Source organism: Amblyomma mixtum, chromosome 1 (assembly GCF_055824585.1).
Source record: "Amblyomma mixtum isolate Tamu chromosome 1, ASM5582458v1, whole genome shotgun sequence".
NCBI classification, from domain to species: Eukaryota; Metazoa; Arthropoda; class Arachnida; order Ixodida; family Ixodidae; genus Amblyomma; species Amblyomma mixtum.
In genome coordinates, this window is record NC_143012.1 from 172,482,137 (window position 1) to 172,502,575 (window position 20,439).

General features: G+C 45.8%; 2 protein-coding genes across 2 annotated transcripts; one reads left to right on the forward strand and one right to left on the reverse strand.

Annotated features, from left to right (window-relative positions):
* The first annotated feature begins 7,958 nt into the window (after nt 1-7,958).
* On the forward strand, nt 7,959-9,229 carry LOC149369819 (P2X purinoceptor 7-like). Its single transcript, XM_089578444.1, has 3 exons — nt 7,959-8,122; nt 8,788-9,003; nt 9,064-9,229. Exons 1-3 carry the CDS (start codon nt 7,959-7,961, stop codon nt 9,227-9,229), a joined length of 546 nt encoding a protein of 181 aa, XP_089434570.1.
* Nucleotides 9,230-12,817: 3,588 nt separating this feature from the next.
* LOC149369820 (uncharacterized) lies at nt 12,818-18,043 on the reverse strand. The gene is made up of 10 exons (XM_089576528.1): nt 17,610-18,043; nt 16,369-16,702; nt 16,051-16,204; nt 15,467-15,851; nt 15,237-15,401; nt 14,888-15,074; nt 14,564-14,806; nt 13,851-14,022; nt 13,052-13,200; nt 12,818-12,990 (listed from the first exon to the last, which is right to left on the reverse strand). Exons 1-10 carry the CDS (start codon nt 17,925-17,927, stop codon nt 12,818-12,820), a joined length of 2,280 nt encoding a protein of 759 aa, XP_089432654.1. The 5' UTR covers nt 17,928-18,043.
* Between the last annotated feature and the right edge of the window lie 2,396 nt (nt 18,044-20,439).

A 20,439-nucleotide genomic window follows, 5' to 3' on the forward strand; every position in this document is an offset into this window, starting at 1 on the left:
GACGAATAAAAAACTTAGAAGATAGGTGTGCAAGCAGCCCATCTTTATCTCTATCAAAGCAGAACATGATTTTTCTTGATGGCTTGAACAAAATTTGAAAAGTGACTTGAAGTGTGATAGGCTTGTGGGACGATATTTTGATGCTTTTGAGTATTTAAAAACTGTTTGTGCATTGAATAAAGATTCAGTTCAAAGTTAGCGCATGTGTTGTCGTCTTCGCTGTGCCATTTTCGGGAGCGCTAGTTTTTTCTTCATGAGCAAGCAACTCGCCCAAACATCCACCCTGACCCGAAATAAATTTGTTAAATATCCCCCGTTGGCCGAAATTTCCGAAGCCCTGCGATACGGCGTCTCTCATAGCCTGAGTTGCTTTGGGACTCTGAATCCCACAAACCAAGCCCATGACTTTATTTTTTCCAGGCGTATATTTGCATTTTCCAGCAACTTATTGCCAGTACCATCGGATAGAAACAAACTGGTGTATTCAGCGTAATCTATAAAACGAGCGTTACTATCCCCACTAATGATGTCGTTAATATACAGGTTGAATAGCAATGGTCCATGGATACTTCCTTGGGGCACTCCGCAGGTCACTTTTCGAACAGTTGACTTATATTCACTTATTTGTACATGCTGTTTTCTATTGGACAAGTAAGATTTAAGTAAGAGTAACGCTGGGCCTCTAATTCCATAACATTCAAGTTTTTCCAACAAGATGCTATGGTTTATGCAGTCATATACTTTGGTGTAATCTAAGAAAATTCTCAACACCAGGTTCCCATTTTCAGAATTCCTCAATATATATTCCTTCTGGTGCAAAAGAGCAAGTTCTGTTGACCGCTTTTGTTTTCAGAAGCTATAGTGCCAGTCGGTAATTATGACGTGTTTAGTTAAACAGCTTTGAACACTTTTAGAAATCAGTTTCTCGAACGCTTTGGAGAAGACGGGTAAAATAATAATTGGTCGATAGTTTCCAAAGCTGTTTTTGTGTACTATTTAGTATATAACGGATATTGTAGCAATCTGCATTCTTGCAGGGAAAGTGGAAGTTTCTATGCACAGGTGGTATATGCGCACCAATGGCGCAGCGATGATGTCAGTAACATGTTTAACTGGACGCATCTGGATATTATTCGCACCAAACTACGTACTCTTCTTTAGGTCACTAAAAGTTGACAGAATTTCTATCGTAGAGACAGGTTCAAGGAACAAAGAAGGGGGGCGCCTGTCAATGGATATGTGACATGTGCCAGCTGAGGGGTTCACCGCAGGAATAAAATACTTATTAAACACTTCTTCGGGATGGTTACCTTTGTAATCTTTGTCATTGTTAGTACTTTTGTCGGTGTTACTAGCCTGTGAAACGTCAGAGTAAAGTGACCGGAGTATACGCCAAAGTTTATCAAGGCGATTAGATGCATCTGCAGTGTAGTTCTCGTAGTACATCAAATTTGCCACTCGTATGTCAGACTTTCTATTTCTATACTTCTTAAAGCGGTCAAAAATAAGGATATCATTGGTGTAAATAAATAGCTGGTATAGTTTGTGCTTTTCTCTATTCTGCGTATACAGTTCGCGTGATATCCATAAATGTCTTATTGCGTTGGTAGCGTCGTTAATTCTGAAACAAAGTGTATGTTGTAAGCATGAGTAATGTCGTCAAGGGATAAGTCATAAGCGCTCTCTGCAGTGGCCTCCTTGTAGCTATTGGACCAGTCCACACCTAGGATATGAGCTCGAAATCTTTCTAAAGCTCCTTCTGTTATATACTGACACATAACTTTATCACGAGGGTCACGCATCGGAACCTCATTTTGGCAAAACAAATATATGCCCATATAGTCACTTATGTCACTGCATGTAACTCCTGAGTGAATCAATCGAGAATCAATATTTGTTAAGAATAGATCCATGCATGTTTGAGAATTGCGAGTTATACGGGTTTATCTTGTTATCATATTTGTAACGCTATAACATGAAAAATCCTCACAATGCTCGTTGTACAGAACATATCTACGTTAAAATTGCCTCCAATGAATACATCGAATTTAATCCTAGTTAAAAAGCCTAATTAAGATTTCATTGTTTCAAGAAACATACCCATATTATCAGACGGTGGCCCGTACATCCCCGACATTATGTGCTAATCTGAATGAAAGGATTTCAACGTCATCCAGCAGGTAACTCAGTCGTTTAAAATTTCGCTGTGAAAATTAGCATTAACAAGCATGCATATAAGACCTCCACGAGAGGTTTTTCGATTAAAGAAAATATTGAAAACGAAGGCAATTCAAAAGGTATCGCTGTCCGTTAGCCAGGTCTCCGAGACCATAATTACATAGAAAGGGAAGCCAAAGCTAGTTACCAGGATATAGAAGTCATCTCGCTTGTTTCTGGCTGACCTAGCATATATATGAAAATTTTTAAGTATTGACAGGCTTTTGAATCGAAAACAAACGCTGCTACCGATTTCGCACGGCAGAGGGTACGCGTCCGGTGCCATCATGCCACTGTCAGTGCATGCCACACTCACAAACGCTACCTTTTCACGGAACCGGATCAACAGGCAAGGGCGTCCGCAGAACTTTTTCCAGGGGGGTGCACCCGATGGCCGGTTATGGGGGAGGCGGCAGCTATGTAGTTGTTTTCTACTAGTGCATAAATAATATCCGTAATTCCAAGGGGGGGCAACCGCCCCCCCTTGCCCCCCCTTCCGGACGCCCATGTCAACAGGGTCACTCCCATCTCGAATGATCTGAACAGAACCAATTAACTTTGGCGAACAAGTACCTTCCCGTTTGAGCGCGCCATAAATTGAATATTGTTTTTCTTAGCACAATCTTTAGGTTGCAGAAGCAGCCATTTCGTTCTTCGGCTCAGGTTTTCACACAAGTACACATTTTTGCCTTTCTCTATCAATTAATTTCTGTTTTGAAGCCATTGGTCTCTTGGCACTAGTAGTTGAAACCACACAATAATGGCTCGTATCTCCACTCTTGCAGGAAACCAGTGACATGCCTCAATATCACTCTTAGTAAGCTCTGGAACATTGATTTCTTTAGCCACTTCGGTCACTTTGGCTAGAAGGTCCTCATACTCGGTTTTAGAAATGCCGTGAAGTTCAATGTCCTTTTTCCTACTTCGGAATTCCAGCTCGTCCAAGTCGGTATTAATCTGAGAAAGTTGTTCTTCACATCGCGTATTTTCAACCCGCGCTACTTTTTTCCGCAGGTGCGCGATTTCTCTTTCTTGGTTATCAAAGACGGGCCATCATCTCATAAACATGGTCGGGCATTGTCTGGACGGATTGCTCAATGTTACCTACCTTATAGTTCAATGGCATTCAACTATCCAGTTTTTGGTTGAGCTGAAGAAAAGCAGCGGCCATGTCGAAAGGAGGAGCGTCGGCAGAGGGGAGCATTTTTCCGCCTCGAGCAGCTCCCGTTTTGCATGTTGGGCAGAGGAATGCTTTACGCGAACGAGCACTCAAAGCTCTACGCGATTCAGGAATTTCGGAACAGCCTTGTACATGACAAGGGTACTCACATTCTTTGCATATTATACGGTCATCATGAGCAACACTTGTTTTGTTGCAAGCAATGGTGACTTTGTCCGCATTCCCCATAAAGAACAATCACATATAAAACAACCGCGTTATGACACGTTTTAGTAGCAGCATTGGCGCTATAATAGATCCGCGGTGGCTAGAATTAACAAGAAAGAGTGCACCAAGCTGAAAATTGTGCTCAGGCGTGCAAGACGTATAAGCGCGTGTCCGTCGCTCGCCACTGCCACTGCCAAAATGAAGAGAGCGGGAGGCGTGTCCGGCTATCGGCGATTGTTAAAAGCAGCGCCTGCTTTTGGAACAACTTGACAGCGGCCGATGCGTGCAGGTGCCAAAGAGAAACGACTCTTTTAACCGAGTGGTACAGTTCACGCAGAGCGCAGTAGATTCCCGGGCCAGTGCGAGGTAACAGCCGGACGGCCAAAGCAAGAACGGACCTGGAAAATGTACAGAGGCGTGAAGGCCGTATAAGCGCGTGTCCGTTGTGTGTGTCGTTGGCCACTGACACTGCAAACTCTTAGAAACGCTTAAAAACGGCGCTTTAAAGCGGGGAAAAGTACTTCGTTTTATATTATTACACAATATCTTTCAATATACATTGCAGGCATAGACCCCGCTCGGTACATGTTCTGTCACGATTACATTTTGTTGCATCTATATCAGACAAGGAAAGCGAAAGCAGCATACCTCAGAACAAATCTCTTCAAAATGTAGTTTTCAACCGAATTGTGAAGTAATAGAGTCAACTTTCGAGTGGTCTTTCAGCTGCCTTATCCAATGGTTCTTTCGTTACTGGGCTGAATTGATTCATATGATTATATTCTAGTTGTTCTATAATTCACCTGCACCATGTTTTTGCCTTTTAGTTTCTCTACCTCTACCTCGCCCCCCTCCCCTAATGTAGTTTAGCACTGGCGCGGTGGGTGCAGTTATAAATAATAAAAATAAATGTATACAGTGAAAGGTGTTCGTCTTGAAGGGCAGTTTTGAAGTGAATCATTATTCCTGACCAAGCGCTGCAAATCGGACACGCTTCTGTCAAAAGTGCAACGTGATTCACTCAACATGTCCCTTCTTCGGACAAAGGCGATTGGTAAAACTGTATTTGGAGCAAAGGAAATCGCGCAGCATCATCTCAGTGGACACCTGAACCACGCGGTAAGAGAAGAGATGAAGGTGGGAGTGGAAGAAGAAAGGGAGAAAGAGGTGCCGTGGACGAGGTCTCTGGAATAATTGCGAATATTACATGTTTTAGAGCGCAGCACTTTGGCGCTCGTTTCTGCGTTTCGCTGCGTCGCTGTTGCCGTCGCCGTTGTCCATTGTAACCAGCAGTTGACACCTTAGTCGTGCTGTAAGCAGCGAAAGCAATGGCCGTAGGGATGAAAAACTTTATTTTTGAAGGCCTAAAAAAACGAAAATTATGCAGCAGCATTGCGGGCGGCCTTCAGGCTGCCGGTTGTGGCGTCCAGGCCGCGCCTAGTCGAGACGTTCTCTGCCGTGGTGACCAGCCGAAGTTTGAGATTCGGCTCGGTGCTGGACAAAGCAGCCTCTCACTGCTGCGGACTATTTAGGGGCAAAGACCCAGGGGGAAAGTGTGCTGGGCAGGAGACTAGGATATGAACGTAGTCGGCTCTTGGGCTGCCACATAAGCGACAGGCCGGCGAGTAGGCTCCGGGGTGGAGGAGGGCAAGACGTGCGGGGCTGAGAAAGGTGTGGGCGTGAAGGTGGTGCCACAAGAGTTGGTGGTGCTGGGAAAGAGAATGGTGCGGAAGGGAAAAAGTCAGACGAGAGAGGCGGTAGTGTAAAGTAATATCATGGTAAGTGAGGAACTCGTCGCGCGTATGCATTCCCGGCGGGGGTGGGCTTGTCAGTCGATCGAATATCGAGCGATATAATTAGCCGCCTCGTTGCCAGTATGGGCCGCGCGAGCGGGCACCCAGATGATTTGGATGGGGCGAGGGAGGACGGTGTGTGAACGTAAGATGCCGATGGCCGCGGGTGCAACCCGTCCAACCGCATAGTTGAAGACCGCTGGCTTGGAGTCACTTAAAATATAATCGGCGGAGGTCTGCGTGATGGCAAGGACAATAGCTGCCTCCTCGGCGCCTACAGAGGTCGAAGTATACACTGAGGCGTAAGAGTGGGTTGGAGAGACTTTTCAGCGACCGCAAGGGTGTAGGCTGAGTAGCCACTTTTCGGGGAGACATCCACATAAGCAACGGCAGGTTTCCGACCGTACTCACGCCAGTGCGCTGAGGCTCGCGCTGCTCTAAGAGAGGGGAGGTGTTCAGGGTGCATATTCTTAGGGAAGGGATGAGCGGATAGGAGGGAGGAAACATGGGGAGCGACGGGCAGTGAGGTATGAAGGGGAATAAAAGGGGAGAGCTTAAGGGTGGAGAAAAGTGTGCGACCCGGGTGGGTGTGGGACAGACGGAGGTGCTGGGCCGTACGATGTGCCTCCGTCCGCTTCGTAAGGGAGTTGTGGGCGCTCATGGACAATATCCGAGCCGTCGAGGTAGATGTGGGAAGGGAGAGGGTTGACTCGTACGCCTGGCGAATGAGGCTGTTGACTTTGTCTTCCTCGGTGCGAGAAAGGAAGAGATAAGGAAGTGAACAGATGAAGCGGCTTAGAACAAAGGCCTGGACCAAGCGGTGGAGGTCGTGTTCGCGCATGCTGTGGTGGCGGTTGTCAATGCGGCGTTAGAGGCGGATGGTCCTCTCTACCGTGTTTGTGAGTCGAGTGATGAGGGTGGTGTGTTTTCCATTAGAATGAAGAAGTAGTCCAAGGATGCGTAGGGTAGAGACAAAAGGAGTTGGTTTGCCGTCCTTGTAGACGGTGAGAAGAGAAGGTGACATGGGGGCCAACCCCCGAAGCAGAAGGAGCAAAAGGTTCGATTTGCACGGGGAACAGCTCAACCAGATAGCCCGGGCGTGAGTCACCACCGCGTCCACGCCCGCTCTCCATATCGCCGAGATTGCTGGTGGTCACCCGGAGGGTGACGTCATCGGCGTAGATAGCATCAGATAGAGAGGGAATAATTCGCAGAGCACGTGCCAACAGGAAGAGGGTTATTTTAAAAAGAATAGAGCGGGAGCTTAGAAAGCAAAAGGAAGGCGCATAACTGCTCTCTTAGAACAATGGACAACTGAATCGTGTTTTAAGCTACGTGGCGGTAGTGACAGATGTGCGCTGCATGTGTTGGCATGGACAACGTCGTACCAGAAACGCGGCGCGGAAGCCATAGGCCATCGGTGTTTGTTTTCTTCGTTGTCATTGGTGTTGACAACATTTTACCATATGGTTTTACACTTCAATCATTTTAAGGAAAGGAAGTGCGCATAACTGGCTCCCTGGGTCAGTGGACGGGAGATCATCCCGTTCCTTTCACTCGTAACCCGTTCCACGGCTGCGACATCCTCGCGGAATACTTGCATAGAGATCGTCTTTGAGAACAAAGCACTGGTACAGCAAGTCGGGCATATATCCATCAATTTCTCTGATCACAAAGCTCCCTTCATGACCATGAAGAACTGTTGTTGGAGTGTTTCTTGAAGAAGGAATATGCGTGAAAAATAACAAGTAGTCTGTATTGTACATATGTGTCTTGCTCAAATTCTTTGCCTCAGTCCATCGAAAAGCTGAAAAAACTGATGAGCTGCGATCAAATTTCGCATTAGGAAGTGGCGTAATCGTCGGCAATTTTTTGAGTGACCTGATTGAGTGACCTGTTGGCGGTTACACCCGGCCCTTGCATCGTCATGGGCGGTTTTAACGCTCACCACACCATTTGGGGAGGCGTTAGAATGAACATTAGGGGACGGAAAGTTGGGTCCTTCGCCTCTGACCAGGACCTTCAGTTTTTAAATGACGGCTCCGCAACCTATATTCGAGGGACAACTTACAGCAGAGACCTTGACTTGGCTTTCGTTTCTCGATGCCTTATCAGCAACGCCCGGTGGTTTTCGGATACTGAAACCGCGGAAGTGACCATATCCCTGCATATCTAATGATTACTGGCGTTTCTGCATGCACCTCTGCCACACGCATGCGACGCATCGATTGGCCAGTGTTTCACGCACTTAAAGGGAAGCTGAAACACTTTAAAAAAAAACGAGTTTCTGACGCATTTTTGCACTTTCCTGCTCCCTGAACTCAAATATCACATTGAAAATAAACGTAGGGAACGATAAATAGCTTTGTTTTGCAGAAATAAGTGCCCACCGCCGCAGGCAAGCGCGGCGAGCCCCGTCGCCACCTTTGGTTGGTCGAAACAGTCGTGACGTCAACATCGGGTACCGTCGCTCCTGTCGCGGCCAGTTCGGTACGCAGGTGACTAGGATCGAGCACGTGTGCCCGTGTTTATTGTGAATCTGCGCTAAATTATTTTACCTTATGGAAGGCTTTTATTCCACAGTTCAGCTCGGTACTTCCCCTTACCTTTTTGAACCTGAAGCATCCCCACAAGAGCATTCTAGTGCACTCCCGACGAGCGACAGTCCGTCGTTGGCTACCAGCGAAAGCGACGAAGCGATTTCACGAGTGGGGAATGTGAACTGGTAAGTACCTCGATTGCTAATCGGTTCCCGCGCGTATAAATGCTGCTTTGTTGATACTGCGATACTCCTGACGAGGTCCGACAGCGCAAGTGTCTCATTCAGGCATTTGTTTACTGCGTTGCGTTGCGAGGAGTACGCAGGTGTAATGCAGGCATAGAGCGCGGATAGTCTTAGAGCGCGTTGGCACAATACATTATCCCGGTTGTAAATACAATTTTTATCGACAAATAGATTCGAGGAACAGGCAGTTACTCCAGTATTTGCGCATGCCGTATGATAGCATGATCTGACCCCGCCGCGGTGGCTCAGTGGTTACGGCACTCGGTGGCCAAATTTCGATGGAGGCGAAATTCTAAAGGCCCGTGTACTGTGCGATGTCAGAGCACGGTAAAGAACCCCAGGTAGTCGAAATTTCCGGAGCCCTTCACTACGGTGTCCCTCATGGTCTGAGTCGCTTTGGGACGTTAGACCCCAATAAACTAAACAGATAGCATGATCTGCGTATGACAGTCGGTCTTGAACATAGGTTCTTTCAGTAAACGTAAATTATTCGGCTTGCGCACGTTTGTTTTTCGTATTTTTAGAGTAATGCATAACACCATTTTAGACGTTTTGCCTAGTCTCGGCACTGAAACACTACCACAGCTTTTTACCTTCCACCTCAGGTGTTCCTGCATGCACTGCTCAGTAATGAGTGAGGAAGAAGACAGCTCCTGTTGTCAAGAGATCCCCGAAATTACGGGAAAGCAGAAGCAGGCACGCTGCATCACATCAACAAAAAAATTAAAAGATGTGTGCCTAAATAAAGCTGTGCTCCAAGTTGCTCTGGCACAACAGGAAACTAGTACATCATCGAGAAACGACAGGGGCTGTGTGAACAGGTGAGAAGGAGCACATATGGTAGCTTGGGCAGTTTCATTGACCTGCATTCTTTATTTTAGGAGGATGAGGTACGCTGCTTATAGGCAGTTTGTGCACCTTGTGTGGAAGCGACTGGGCAGGCACAACAGAAGAATCCTGCCGAGTTGCGTGCTCAGTGCCATAAGCAAAAAATATACATCTCCAGATGGCACTTACACTGGATTCAAGCATCCTTACACTTGCTGAGGTATGTACACATCATGAAGCCTATATAGCTATGCACACAAGCCATTCCTCTAATGTTCAATTATTTGTACCTCCTTTCAGAGTTCATGCAAATGCCAAGCCCCTTTATGAAATAAATTTTCATCCATGGCTGGCAAGACCAGAGTTCTGTGTAGAGTGCTTCATAAATATGCAACCGTAACAAACACACTGATGCTTTCAATAAATTAATAATTTATTTGCAAAGATTTTGCAAGTCAGCATACATCTCACCAGTAAGAATGTGAACCAAGTGGGCTGTAGAAACCATGCTAAGAATGAGCTGCATGAGAATGAGATCGTAGTCCCCCATTCCCAACAATACAATGATAAGTCCAGCTGTTTCATTTTTAGTGTTTTCATTTTCATATCTGCAAATTCCATTCATGGCACCACTTTGATTTTCAGCGCCTGAATTTATAATCTCGCCATTTTCCAAATTGGGCACTGCATTAGCTCACCATCTCCATCACACAGTGTTCCATAACAGTGTCTTTACACTGACAAGAAGCCGTGCCACATTGCTTCAAAGGAAAAGAAAGAAATGGCTATATTCAGCTGGTGTTACCTATATGTGCTTCGAACTGTGGTTCACAGGTAATTAGTGATGTCATACTGATTTCGTTCGTGGAGACATACAAGAAACAGCAAAAACATGCCATGGACAGGGCATCCCTCAAGTTTCCTACAGAGCTGAACTATAAAATATGAGAGCAGTCTCACTGAAACAAGGAAGAATGGAAGCTATTTTCTGTATGGTCTGGTTTTGCTCTGCAATGTTGCAACATCAACAGTGCAAGAACACAGATAAGCAGGGACACTTCAGGCAACAGATTACTACCATAACTCACCAACCCACTCAGCTTACAACAGAACAAAGTCCTCTTCCAATGACATGTAAATAATTAACACTGTACTATGCCAGCTGTGACCACTGTACCTAAAAACTTTATAATCTCACCTGTCGCCTCTTGTTATGTTTACCATCCCTTAAAATTCACTCCCTTCCCTACCACAATTAGAATCACTAGAGTGAACTTCCTTACAGGCTACAGTAATAAATTTCAGCCTACATTAAATACTACAATAGTCTTAATAATTAAAATTACACTCATAAAAACAGTTTCATAGAAAAATTGTAACAGTGAAATACTCTCGCATGAGGCAGATAGAATCACAAGAAGAGAGGCTTCTAAAAGTGTAGCGCCACACAATATTCTGGAAGAATCCAGGTAATGGCGCTTGTCAAGTGCAATGAACCTGCTTCAGTTGCAAAAAAATGTACACATGCATAAATGTTTGGAGCACAATAAATCATGGAAGTACGTGAATTAAAAAAAGCAAACAAGTGGCATGATCAGCAGGCCTTGCACCTAAGGAAAAGCTCGGAACAAAAACCATAGCCAAAAGCACGCAACACAAGTTAAAAAGGAAATATTGCAGCAGAGAAAGCTGGAAACCATACTATAAGGTGGGTGCATTTCTTGGCACATTTCATATTATCAAGTGACCTGGGCGAGGAGAAAGGAAGAATGATAAATGGTCAGAGTGACACTAACACCACTAATTTCATCTCAGTGTGACCCCTATTAATACGCCATGACATATAAAGCATGCCAGGCTGAACAAGATACAAAGAACTTTATCGGCACATCAACTCAAGAAGCGAGAATTGGCATTGTAAGGCAGTTGATCACTGATTGAAACACAAAGATCGCCATTCAAAACATACAAAATTTCTTCGACTTCAAGCACATCAATGCTCTCACAGTCTGAACCAAGGAAGGCAAAGCCGCAACTGATGAATTCCCATAGTCAAATGGCTAAAACAGTGTTTGTTTAACCCTTTAGCCTCAAATTTCTCAGAGCCCTACTTCAGATGGTGCCTTCATCGTGAAAGGAATCTACTTCACATTTCATGTTTGCAGATGACCGTCAAGCAGGCATTGATGATTGGGGTCAGCTGAGACGAGCACCTTGTAGACCAACACAGACCAGTTGTTCATTGCAAAGAAAGCTTCAATAACCAGTTTGTCCTGTCAATACTGTTCCTGTATGAACTGCTCGTTAATATAAAAAGGTGGAATAAAAAATACAGATTTCTCAATCGCTACAAGAGGCAGTGCATTTGATACCCGCATATTTCGTGGACGCAGTACATGTATAATGAATTTTTACTGGCCAAACCCAGGCAAGCGGCTAAAAGGCACCCCTTCGTGCAGGGTTTTGCATTAATTCTAAGCATCTGGGTATTTTAGCATCGACTTTATCATTCATATATGAATGTCAAGTGCCTTTTTAACCTAAACATCACCGCAGAAACAGAATGGCACAGTCGCAACCGGTATTCAGAAAGTGTGTGTACGACATATGCTACCAATTGAGAGACTGCAAAAAAAGAAAATGAAAGTTCTGGCTCTTCATACTGATGGCACTCCCAAGATATTTTAAGAACTGAAATCACTTTTGCCAAAGTCAGAAAGAATTGGATGGGAACAAATAATCATGGGAGAATGCAACAATTACAATGGCAGCAAGTGTATCAACATAGTTCAAAAACGATACAGGAGTACTAAGTCCAATACTCAGAATATGTATCCATTTGTTCTTATACACAAGGAGGCTTGGCAATCAGGACCTCTGATTGCAGGACGCTACCATGACATCAGAAACCACACTCACAGTAAACCATGAAGAAATATAGTACACGGCTGTACAACATGCTTGAGCGATTCAGAGAACTTGGAAACTCCAGCTGTTGTTTTAGCTCTAAAATAACAAGCGTTTTTTTTTCCTTCTTGACAGGTGCGATGGACCCTTGTGGCTAATTACTATGTTGCCATATCCTTACATGGTGAAAGGAATTTAAGCCCATGACTGCAACACGCACTTTTAGCATAAAGAATATATGTACAAGACTGAATGGTACACCGCAGTGTGATATACGAGGTCCAGTGCCTGAAAGCTGCAAGTGGACTATTGGGTATGGAGTAGCGGAAGGCTCTGGTTTAATTAGGCCACATTGTGTCCTTCAATGCCTACTGATATGACGTAGCACACAAATATTTCTGCATTTTGCCAGCATTAAAATGCAGCCACTGCAGCAAGGGCTATGAATAAATGAACAGGTGTGCAGAGTAGACATGAATAACTTCAAAAAACAGCAACATTAACAGCTTCAAACCATATGAGAATGGTGAGCAGGCTAGTCCTTGGAGCTTCATTCTGGCAGGGAAACAGCACACAAAATGACAAAAAAAGTATACAGCACAGCGTTCCAGCAAAAGTTCGATATGTATTAGATACACAGTCCATAGTGCGAGATGCACCTTGTGCTTTCATCTACAGGCATTCAGCAGGAGACGAAACTTGCAGATGCTACCAAAGTCTGTCTCCTGCACAACGCATGACAACAAACGCACACAATGCATCTCAGACTGCATGGATGCTGTATGTAGAACAGCTGGTACAGCACTGAGTCATATATTTAGTGTTCTTTTGTCCTTGTTTGTGCACTGTTTATCTGCCAGAATAAGCTTCCGGCCAGCAAGAGGAAGGTTTTACAGTTTTTCATGTCTGCACATTGAACCTTGACTGTATGTTCTGCACAACATCTTCCTTTGCCACTCGAGGATAGCAGCTGCTGAGGGGCGGCGGAGTTGGTGAGGCCGCCTTCTGCTTCTTTCTTGACTTGTGCTTGCCTGCTTCCGACTGAACGTAGTCCATCAGCTTTTGCACATAACCTGTGTAAGCAAGTAAAACCACTGTAACCTGTGGGGAAATGCAATGGCTCCATGAGCTTACCAAATGTGGGCTTTCCCTTCACAGGACAAGCAGCAGGTGCACCACCTCTTGCTTTTGGGTACTTCACATTCCACCGAGCCACACCATCTGTTGTGCATGCTTGTCTACTTTCACAGTTCTCATTATAATGAAGTACTGCAAGTCGCGTCCTGAAAAGGTGCATGTCATCAAAGCATTCATCAGGAAATAAAAAAATGCACTTCACCTGCATCACCTGGATCGATGCAACATGCATGAGCTTCCCTCCAGCCATATTCAGCGAACAAATTAAAATTACTTCATACTGCACTCAAAACATCGATTATTTATACTTGAGGGATCTTGTAATAGGCGCAACGCCACGAACCTTAACACAGACTGAAATGTCAGGTAAAAATCTAAAAGCGTTTTCGAACAATGCTGCATTTACTTTTGTCTCCTTTCACGTCCCTGTCTTTCGCGCTGATAGATTCACCGTGACACCATACCAGCCGTTCGAAGTTTAGAAGTGTTTGCAATTATTGGGTTAGTGCAATCTCCACCATCTACGTCCTGACACTAATTATTTTGTACAAGCTTACCCGGCACAACGGGCTGCTTCTAGTGGCTTGACTCCGAAAAGCAAGGATGTTAGCAAGTGTACCCTCTGTAGTAATAATTCTGCCCGAATTTGGCTAAGAAAGCATGCCCATTGGTGTGTGTCTGGTTGCTGTTGCCAACACAACTAGAAAACTCCCAACACTAACACTTTATACAGCAACTACGATTGTCTTCCATCAGGCTCACCACAATGCTAAGAACATTAAGTCTAGGAATTTACCTGGCTTTCATTCCAGGATTAGAATACTGGCAGGACTTCGGAGCAAAATACAGCAGCAGGGCATGAAATGCTTCCAACCCGTAGGTTTGAAACCTTGTTGAGAGCTGTGGCATGTCAGATAGGAGAACCTTAGCTGTTGCAATCTCGTTCAGCTTCTTGTATGCCTTGGAGTCTTGAAAAAGTGAGGTATAACCATTTTTTTTCTTTAGAAACAACCATGAGCACACAATGCCACAAACTTGTCACGAGTCAGATTTTGTGGAATATACTAATGCAATTACAAGTTGCCACGGGAGAAACCAAAGCTACGCAATAAGCATGTCAGTATTTTCGGATTTCACAGAGAAATGAAATTGCAATGCACACTTGAAAAAGATAAACAGCTTTGTTTCCCCTATAGACAAAGCAGTTTGTTCTGATGAGGTCACTTGTTTACATCTTGAATGGCAAACTGCAATCCATAGCTTTGCAGCTGACGGTAACTAGTGAGCCAAAATTCTGGAAGGAGTTCTTTATAAACCTGCTTGCCTTGCTGCTCGCAATTACATGTGCTCACAATCTACACACCTTAGTGATGTTTCAATTAATTTGAAATGCCTCAGATTCAAGTTTGACAAGGCTCGTCACATGAAAGCACTGAGTTATCAGGAGAGTAAAAAGGTATTCAAAAACTTCTTAGCAAAGTTGCCCCAAATAACAAGCAGAAAAAATACCTGAATGAAGCCACTTTCTGGGCTGAACGTCTCCATGAAAGCACACTGGGAAAAGCTGCTCTTCATGTGTGTGAATATTTCTGATATGATTAAGCAGCGACGTCCACTTCGGAACAATCAGTTCTTTATGGCCATCACTTGATGCTGCCGACCAATAAAGATGATTGTTGATGGACTGAATCCATGGCTCAAGTTCCTCCTGGCCAGCCTTTTTGGCAGCTATCTGCAGTTTTTTGCAAACCCCTGAAAGATGTTGACTGGATGAAATCACGATTGTCTAAAACATCTTGTTACACTAGGTGCAATGAAGACTGCTCATGGTACCTTTTGCTACATGCCAGACGTCAAACTCATGTTTGATGTCGCTCCTTTCCTTTTTGAAGAAGGATTTTATTTGTGAATGTCTGTCCGTCACCATTCCTTGGACTCTGACACCGTGACTTTCGAGGTATGCTAAAGCCAGCTCAAGGCCCCTTCTTTCCATTCGGCAACTGCCACCAGTTTCATTGGACTGAAAGATACGATTATGTTACTGCAATTTTACATGTAAGAAAAGTGTTGCGTTGGATTTCATGGCACGCCATGAAAGGGCAGCATTATGAACATAATTAATGGTGAGGAATAACGCCAAGCCCTGGCAGCAAGTAAAATGAGAGCAGAAATTTCAACATACCTGCACAACTTCAAAGTGTAGTATCTTGTTGCGTTCTACATCTAGAAGACTATATGTGCCAAACTTTGCACTAAACCCCGGCGAGTCTGCACGCCCATCACCAGCGAGTGTCACCGCCTTTTCTTGGGCTTCCGCCAGTAACACAGCTTGCTCTTCTTCCCAAACCTAAAGAAAAAATCACACACTTCATGGATGAAGAACTTTAAAATCTTTCTGGAGCCTCCACTTACTTTTTTGACTGCAGGCCACAAGTAAGAACGCTGAATATTAAAAAATGTCCGGTTGGTGACCACTTGCACACCAAATGAAGCCAGCATCCTTAGAGTGGTAGCGGCATTGTTTCCTGAAAAAAGGATGGCAGCACACAGCTGCAGGTTGAGAGTAGGTTGCTGATGCACTATTTCCTGGTTTGACCATGAAAAATAGTGGCCAGCTCCACACTGACTCTGCACCTGCAGCAGAGTCCCCTCACAAATCATCACTAAATCACAAGGTGCAAGGCAGACTCTGCAGGTTGTAAAAAGCTGTTTCAAAAATTCTTCTTTGACTAAAAAGATGCGGCTCCTCGTATGTTGTTCGGGACATGGCTCCTGTGATGCACCACCAGCTTCGAACCTGGAAAAAAGTCCAATATAAAATTGAGGTAACAGCGGACATCCATGCAACAAGAATGCAAATTTTTAATCTTCCCTGGCAGTTAGCACTTAGAGAACTAGTGCTTAGAGAGCACTAGTTTATGCATTTCTACATAGCTAAGTTGTTTTACTTCTAGAGAGACAATTAAGCAGGAATCAACGTTGTGAAATTTACGTACTCTGATTCCAGCTCATCCAAAGGGCTGTAATCGTCGGAGCTGTCCTTATCGAGCACAGTCTCATCAACAAAATCATCAGCTTCAGCTTCAACACGGGGGTGCGCCATATTTACTTGTGTTCCCACATCAGCAGTGCAGCTGCCAACCTGGATACCTGAAAGAAGGTGCACAAGAGGTATAAGTGGAATAGTGTGCATAAACACAACTCGCACAGTAATTAGCTATTTGTAATGGGCACAAAAGCACACTGTATTTAAATCTTTGATAGGCATCCTTTTTGAACAACTGCGAAATGAGTCTGCAGCATTCACAACTTACCAACAGAAACACCACGAGACCTTGCCTGGATTTTCTTTGTTGAGGTCGATTTTTTCATATCAATTTGCGAAGATTGGCTGCACGTTTCTGCTGGCAACGGGGTTTGTGTGGCTGTTTCAGCCGTCTTGGTGTTGGCCTCTGCAACTTGTGCAACAACCATCTGGGTGCACGGTGTGTCTGGCTGTACAGCATCTGCCAGAGAACTCTCTTCACATGCCGCTGGTGGCGGCGAGTTGCTGAAGATGAAAGGCCCTGGACTAGGCACATGGCTGTCCTCCTCTAGTGCTGCTTCAGCTGGAATTTCCTTGCTGTCATTTAGCAGCTCGGCCAATGTCTGCAAGAACAAGACACAGAGGTTCATGACTAATTGTAGCACAAGAGATAAAACAGGCCGAGATTTCATTCCCTGTCTTTTCATACCACTCCACAAAACACACCCTACTCCTGCTGTCAAAGCGATTGGTACAGACATAAGTTGTGAATATCAGCGTTTTCCCTCTGAAGATCGAATGCGGCGGAGAGCCGGTAGCAAAGGTCCCGCGGCAGTATTGGTTTATTGTGGTTTAAAAGCAACTCAGGCTATGAGGGACGCCATAGTGAAGGGCTCCGGAAATTTCGACCACCTGGGGTCTTTAACGTGCACTGACATCGCACAGCACACAAGCCTCTAGAATTTCGCCTTCATCGAAATTCGGCCGCCGCAGCCGGGATCGAACCCGCATCCTTTGAGTACGCGGGAGTATCAGTCAGCGCACGACGAAAATGTAACGGTAACAGCCAGCATCCCCCTCCGTAACCCCGCCGTTTTTGCAGGTGCCGTGTGCGCGATTAATTGCACGCAGTATATTTATTCTGTATATATATGCGCAGTTATTGCATGCGCGCAGTTATTTCCGACAGTGTCTGGTCACTCGCGCGCGAGCAGCGCATACCTGTTTACTTTTTCTACTCGCATAGCTCTCCCATTTCCTTTCTCGCTATCGCTTCTCTCTGTGCTTCTCCCTGTCCCTTTGAATTCCGCCGAAAGCAACTCGGGTGCTTGCGATATCCCACAGCAACCGCCCAGCACATAGCGTCGCCAATGGCATTCGTGGGCTCCGCACAGCGCGCACACCCTTGCACGTTTCCGCACTTTCCGACGGGCATACGGACGCGACAAGCGCAACTTCTCCTAAAACAGCAATTCCCCCCTCCCCCTTTTGCACGTTTACGCGAATTTGTACACCTACCTATAGTCTTCTTCTTTTAGCGAAAGCTTGTCGTCGTGGTGGTGATGCGTTGGGCTTGTGCGCGAAGACAGAAGGGACTGCGCCGGGCTTCAGCCGTGCGTTCTTCACTGAGATGCCCATGTCGCGCATGAGCGACAAACTCTGAAAATAGTCCGTGTCACGAAAGTGGTCCGAACAGACCATGCTGCTGCTCGACGGCTTGAAGTTTTTTCGCTTGACAGCAGCCACCCACTGAGCTGCAAGCTTCCTCTCTTTAGGGAACCGATGGAAAATAACATCATCGCGTCCGCTCGTGTTTGAGCAGCCGTACGCCGAACAGAAGGACGGCATGATGCTCAAAGCATGCAGGAAAAGTACTTTGCAGCTTCTGTGCAGTTAGAGCTGAAAAAGTGCACACAAAAGCGGAGAAACAAACAGCGAAAAGGATCACAACCGCCGCAAAACGAGGCAAAACCATTGAAAGGAAGTGAAGAGTGGACCGGGGATACAGAAGATGACGTAGTTTCCGCTTCGCTTCTTTTTTTTTTTCTTCTCTCTGCCCGCGCTCCTCCCGCCGGTGTCGCGCGCAGGGGCGAGGCAACGGCCAATATTTAATCGAGTCTTGCGAGCCTGCTAGAGCATACATCGCCGAAAAAACTTCGGAATTACATATTGTGCAGAAGGTGATTTCAATGAGCGAGCGTCCTTACAATTCGGTAACCGTTTCAGCTTCCCGTTAAGGAAGATGCTTGCAGAGAAGGTTCATCCGCTAGTCTGTAAGGGAAAATTAAGGAGGGCATGGGAAACACGACACGGGTACTGGCCCCAATTACAAAGTAGGCAGAATTCGATATAGAATTGCAACGCCTGCGAACACTGTGACGGAGGGCAGAGCGTAGATACCGACGCACAAAGTCGAGGCTTGACCTCTGAGCTGCGAGGAGCATGCAAAAGAAAATCCAGCGTAGAGTTCAAGCCCTCCAGGCACAACGTTGGAGGTCATTCTGCGAGACGCTTTATCCACGGAAACCATTGTCATGCATCTCGAATGTCGTTCGTGGCCTTCGAACATCCCCACAGGAGCTGTACCCTTTCAAGTCTCTCGCACTCTTCCAAAGACGGGGCAAGGTCGAGGTAGCCCCGGCGATGCTTTGGGAGCATTTTCGTCAGTCTCTCAACTGTCTCAAGAACCCAACCAGGCGGACTTCGGTCGAAGATGTTTTCGGTCAACCCAGAAGGCAATCATTATCGTCATCAGCCAGACTACAAGAAAAAAATTATATGCGGTAGAGTTTAATATGATCAAAAGCGAAAAAGCCGATTTTATTCACTATTGTGACTGGCCAGCGGAGTAACTCAGGACACCATGGACCGTGGCCCAGGGTTACCAACCGCTCTTTCTTTCTTTTTTAAGTTGTATTCTAATTGTAGCTTTGCTGGCCCACAAATTTTCTTCTGACTCGCTGCTTGATTTCGATTGGTGTCACGTTAAAATCAGGCCCTGTTGAGGATTTCTGCGCCAGGGTAGCAGGACCATCCGCCTCATCTGCAACGCTACATTGCAGCAATGTTCTCGCTTCTCGGGATTCCTGGATGGACCTACCCTTCTCCGTGGAGGAACCTGACGCCGCGCTGGCTTGTTGCAGACGGTCATGTCTGCCGGGACCCGACAGTTTGCCATACACTGCACTTGCAAACCTTGGACAAGAAGCTAGGCGTGTCCTTTTGGAGTATTACAACAAATCATTGAATGAGGGCCCAGTTCCAGATGAGTGCAGGTCCGGTCGTATAGTTCCGCTCCTCAAACCAGGGAAATCACGTCTTGAACTGACATCATACTGTCCAATTGCGCTGGCTAGTTGCGTCGGCAAAGTACTAGAAATGATGATACTTATACGTACCTGAAGCGCTACCGCATATATACCGCTATAATGTCCGGGTTTTGACGTGGACGATCTTCAATTGACAACGTGGTCGAGCTGGTGCCATCCGTCCCACGTCAAAAACTTTTCAAACGCTTTACCGCGGCATTGTTCCTGGATATAGACGCCGCTTACCACAATGTAACTCAAAAGGCTCTTTTGGACGCTCTGGGAGCTGCCGAGCTTGTTGGTCACGTATTCTGCTGGATACGCAGTTATTTATCGAACAGATCTCTCGTCGTGCAGACTGAGAATGGCCCAACATCTTATTTCACTTCCCGTGGAGTCCCGCGGGGTGGAGTGCTCAGCCCAACGCTTTTCAACCTTACACTTGTCGAGCTTGTCGATATACTACCATAGTCGGCGCAACTCTCCATCTACGCGGACGACATCTGTATCTGGGCAGCCGGAGTTACGCGCCTACAAGTTCGAGCGAGACTTGAAAAGTCAAATATTCTTGCGGCCTAACTTCAGATACAAGGCCTACAGATTTCAACCGAAAAGTGCTCGCTTGTTGCTTTTACACGCAAGAACATGCCTCATTATACCGTATGCATAAACGGCACAGCAATACCCTACGTAAAGAGCCATCGGTTTCTGGGAATGACTATCGACCGAAATCTATCATGGACCCCCCATATTTCATACATGTAAAAGAGACGGACAGCGATTTCTCACATCCTCATCTTTTCTGGCGGAAAGTCGTGGGGAGCGTAAGTGTAGTCGATGATGCAGCTCTACAAAGCCTTATTCATGGGATTTCTTCGCTACAGTCTCACTGAACTGGAAAACATTCGAAAAAGAAACATACGAAGTCTGCAAAACGTCCAAGCTCAAGCTCTCCGGACTTGCCTAGGATTCCCGTAATGCGCCTCTACGGCTGCATCTGTACTCATCGCCCAGGAGCATCCAAACCCCACCTACCTAGCAGCTGATGCACT

Excerpts from the sequence above, each read along its gene's own strand:
- LOC149369819 (XM_089578444.1), top strand. The coding sequence starts at position 7,959 with ATGGAAGGCTTTTATTCCACAGTTCAGCTCGGTACTTCCCCTTACCTT. Across the intron at positions 8,123-8,787 it reads CGAGTGGGGAATGTGAACTG|GTGTTCCTGCATGCACTGCT; the intron begins GTAAGTACCTCG and ends CTTCCACCTCAG. Across the intron at positions 9,004-9,063 it reads GACAGGGGCTGTGTGAACAG|GAGGATGAGGTACGCTGCTT; the intron begins GTGAGAAGGAGC and ends TCTTTATTTTAG.
- LOC149369820 (XM_089576528.1), bottom strand. The coding sequence starts at position 17,927 with ATGCCGTCCTTCTGTTCGGCGTACGGCTGCTCAAACACGAGCGGACGC. Across the intron at positions 15,402-15,466 it reads TGTGGCCTGCAGTCAAAAAA|GTTTGGGAAGAAGAGCAAGC; the intron begins GTAAGTGGAGGC and ends TTTTTTCTTTAG. Across the intron at positions 12,991-13,051 it reads GAAGGGAAAGCCCACATTTG|GTTATGTGCAAAAGCTGATG; the intron begins GTAAGCTCATGG and ends TTGCTTACACAG.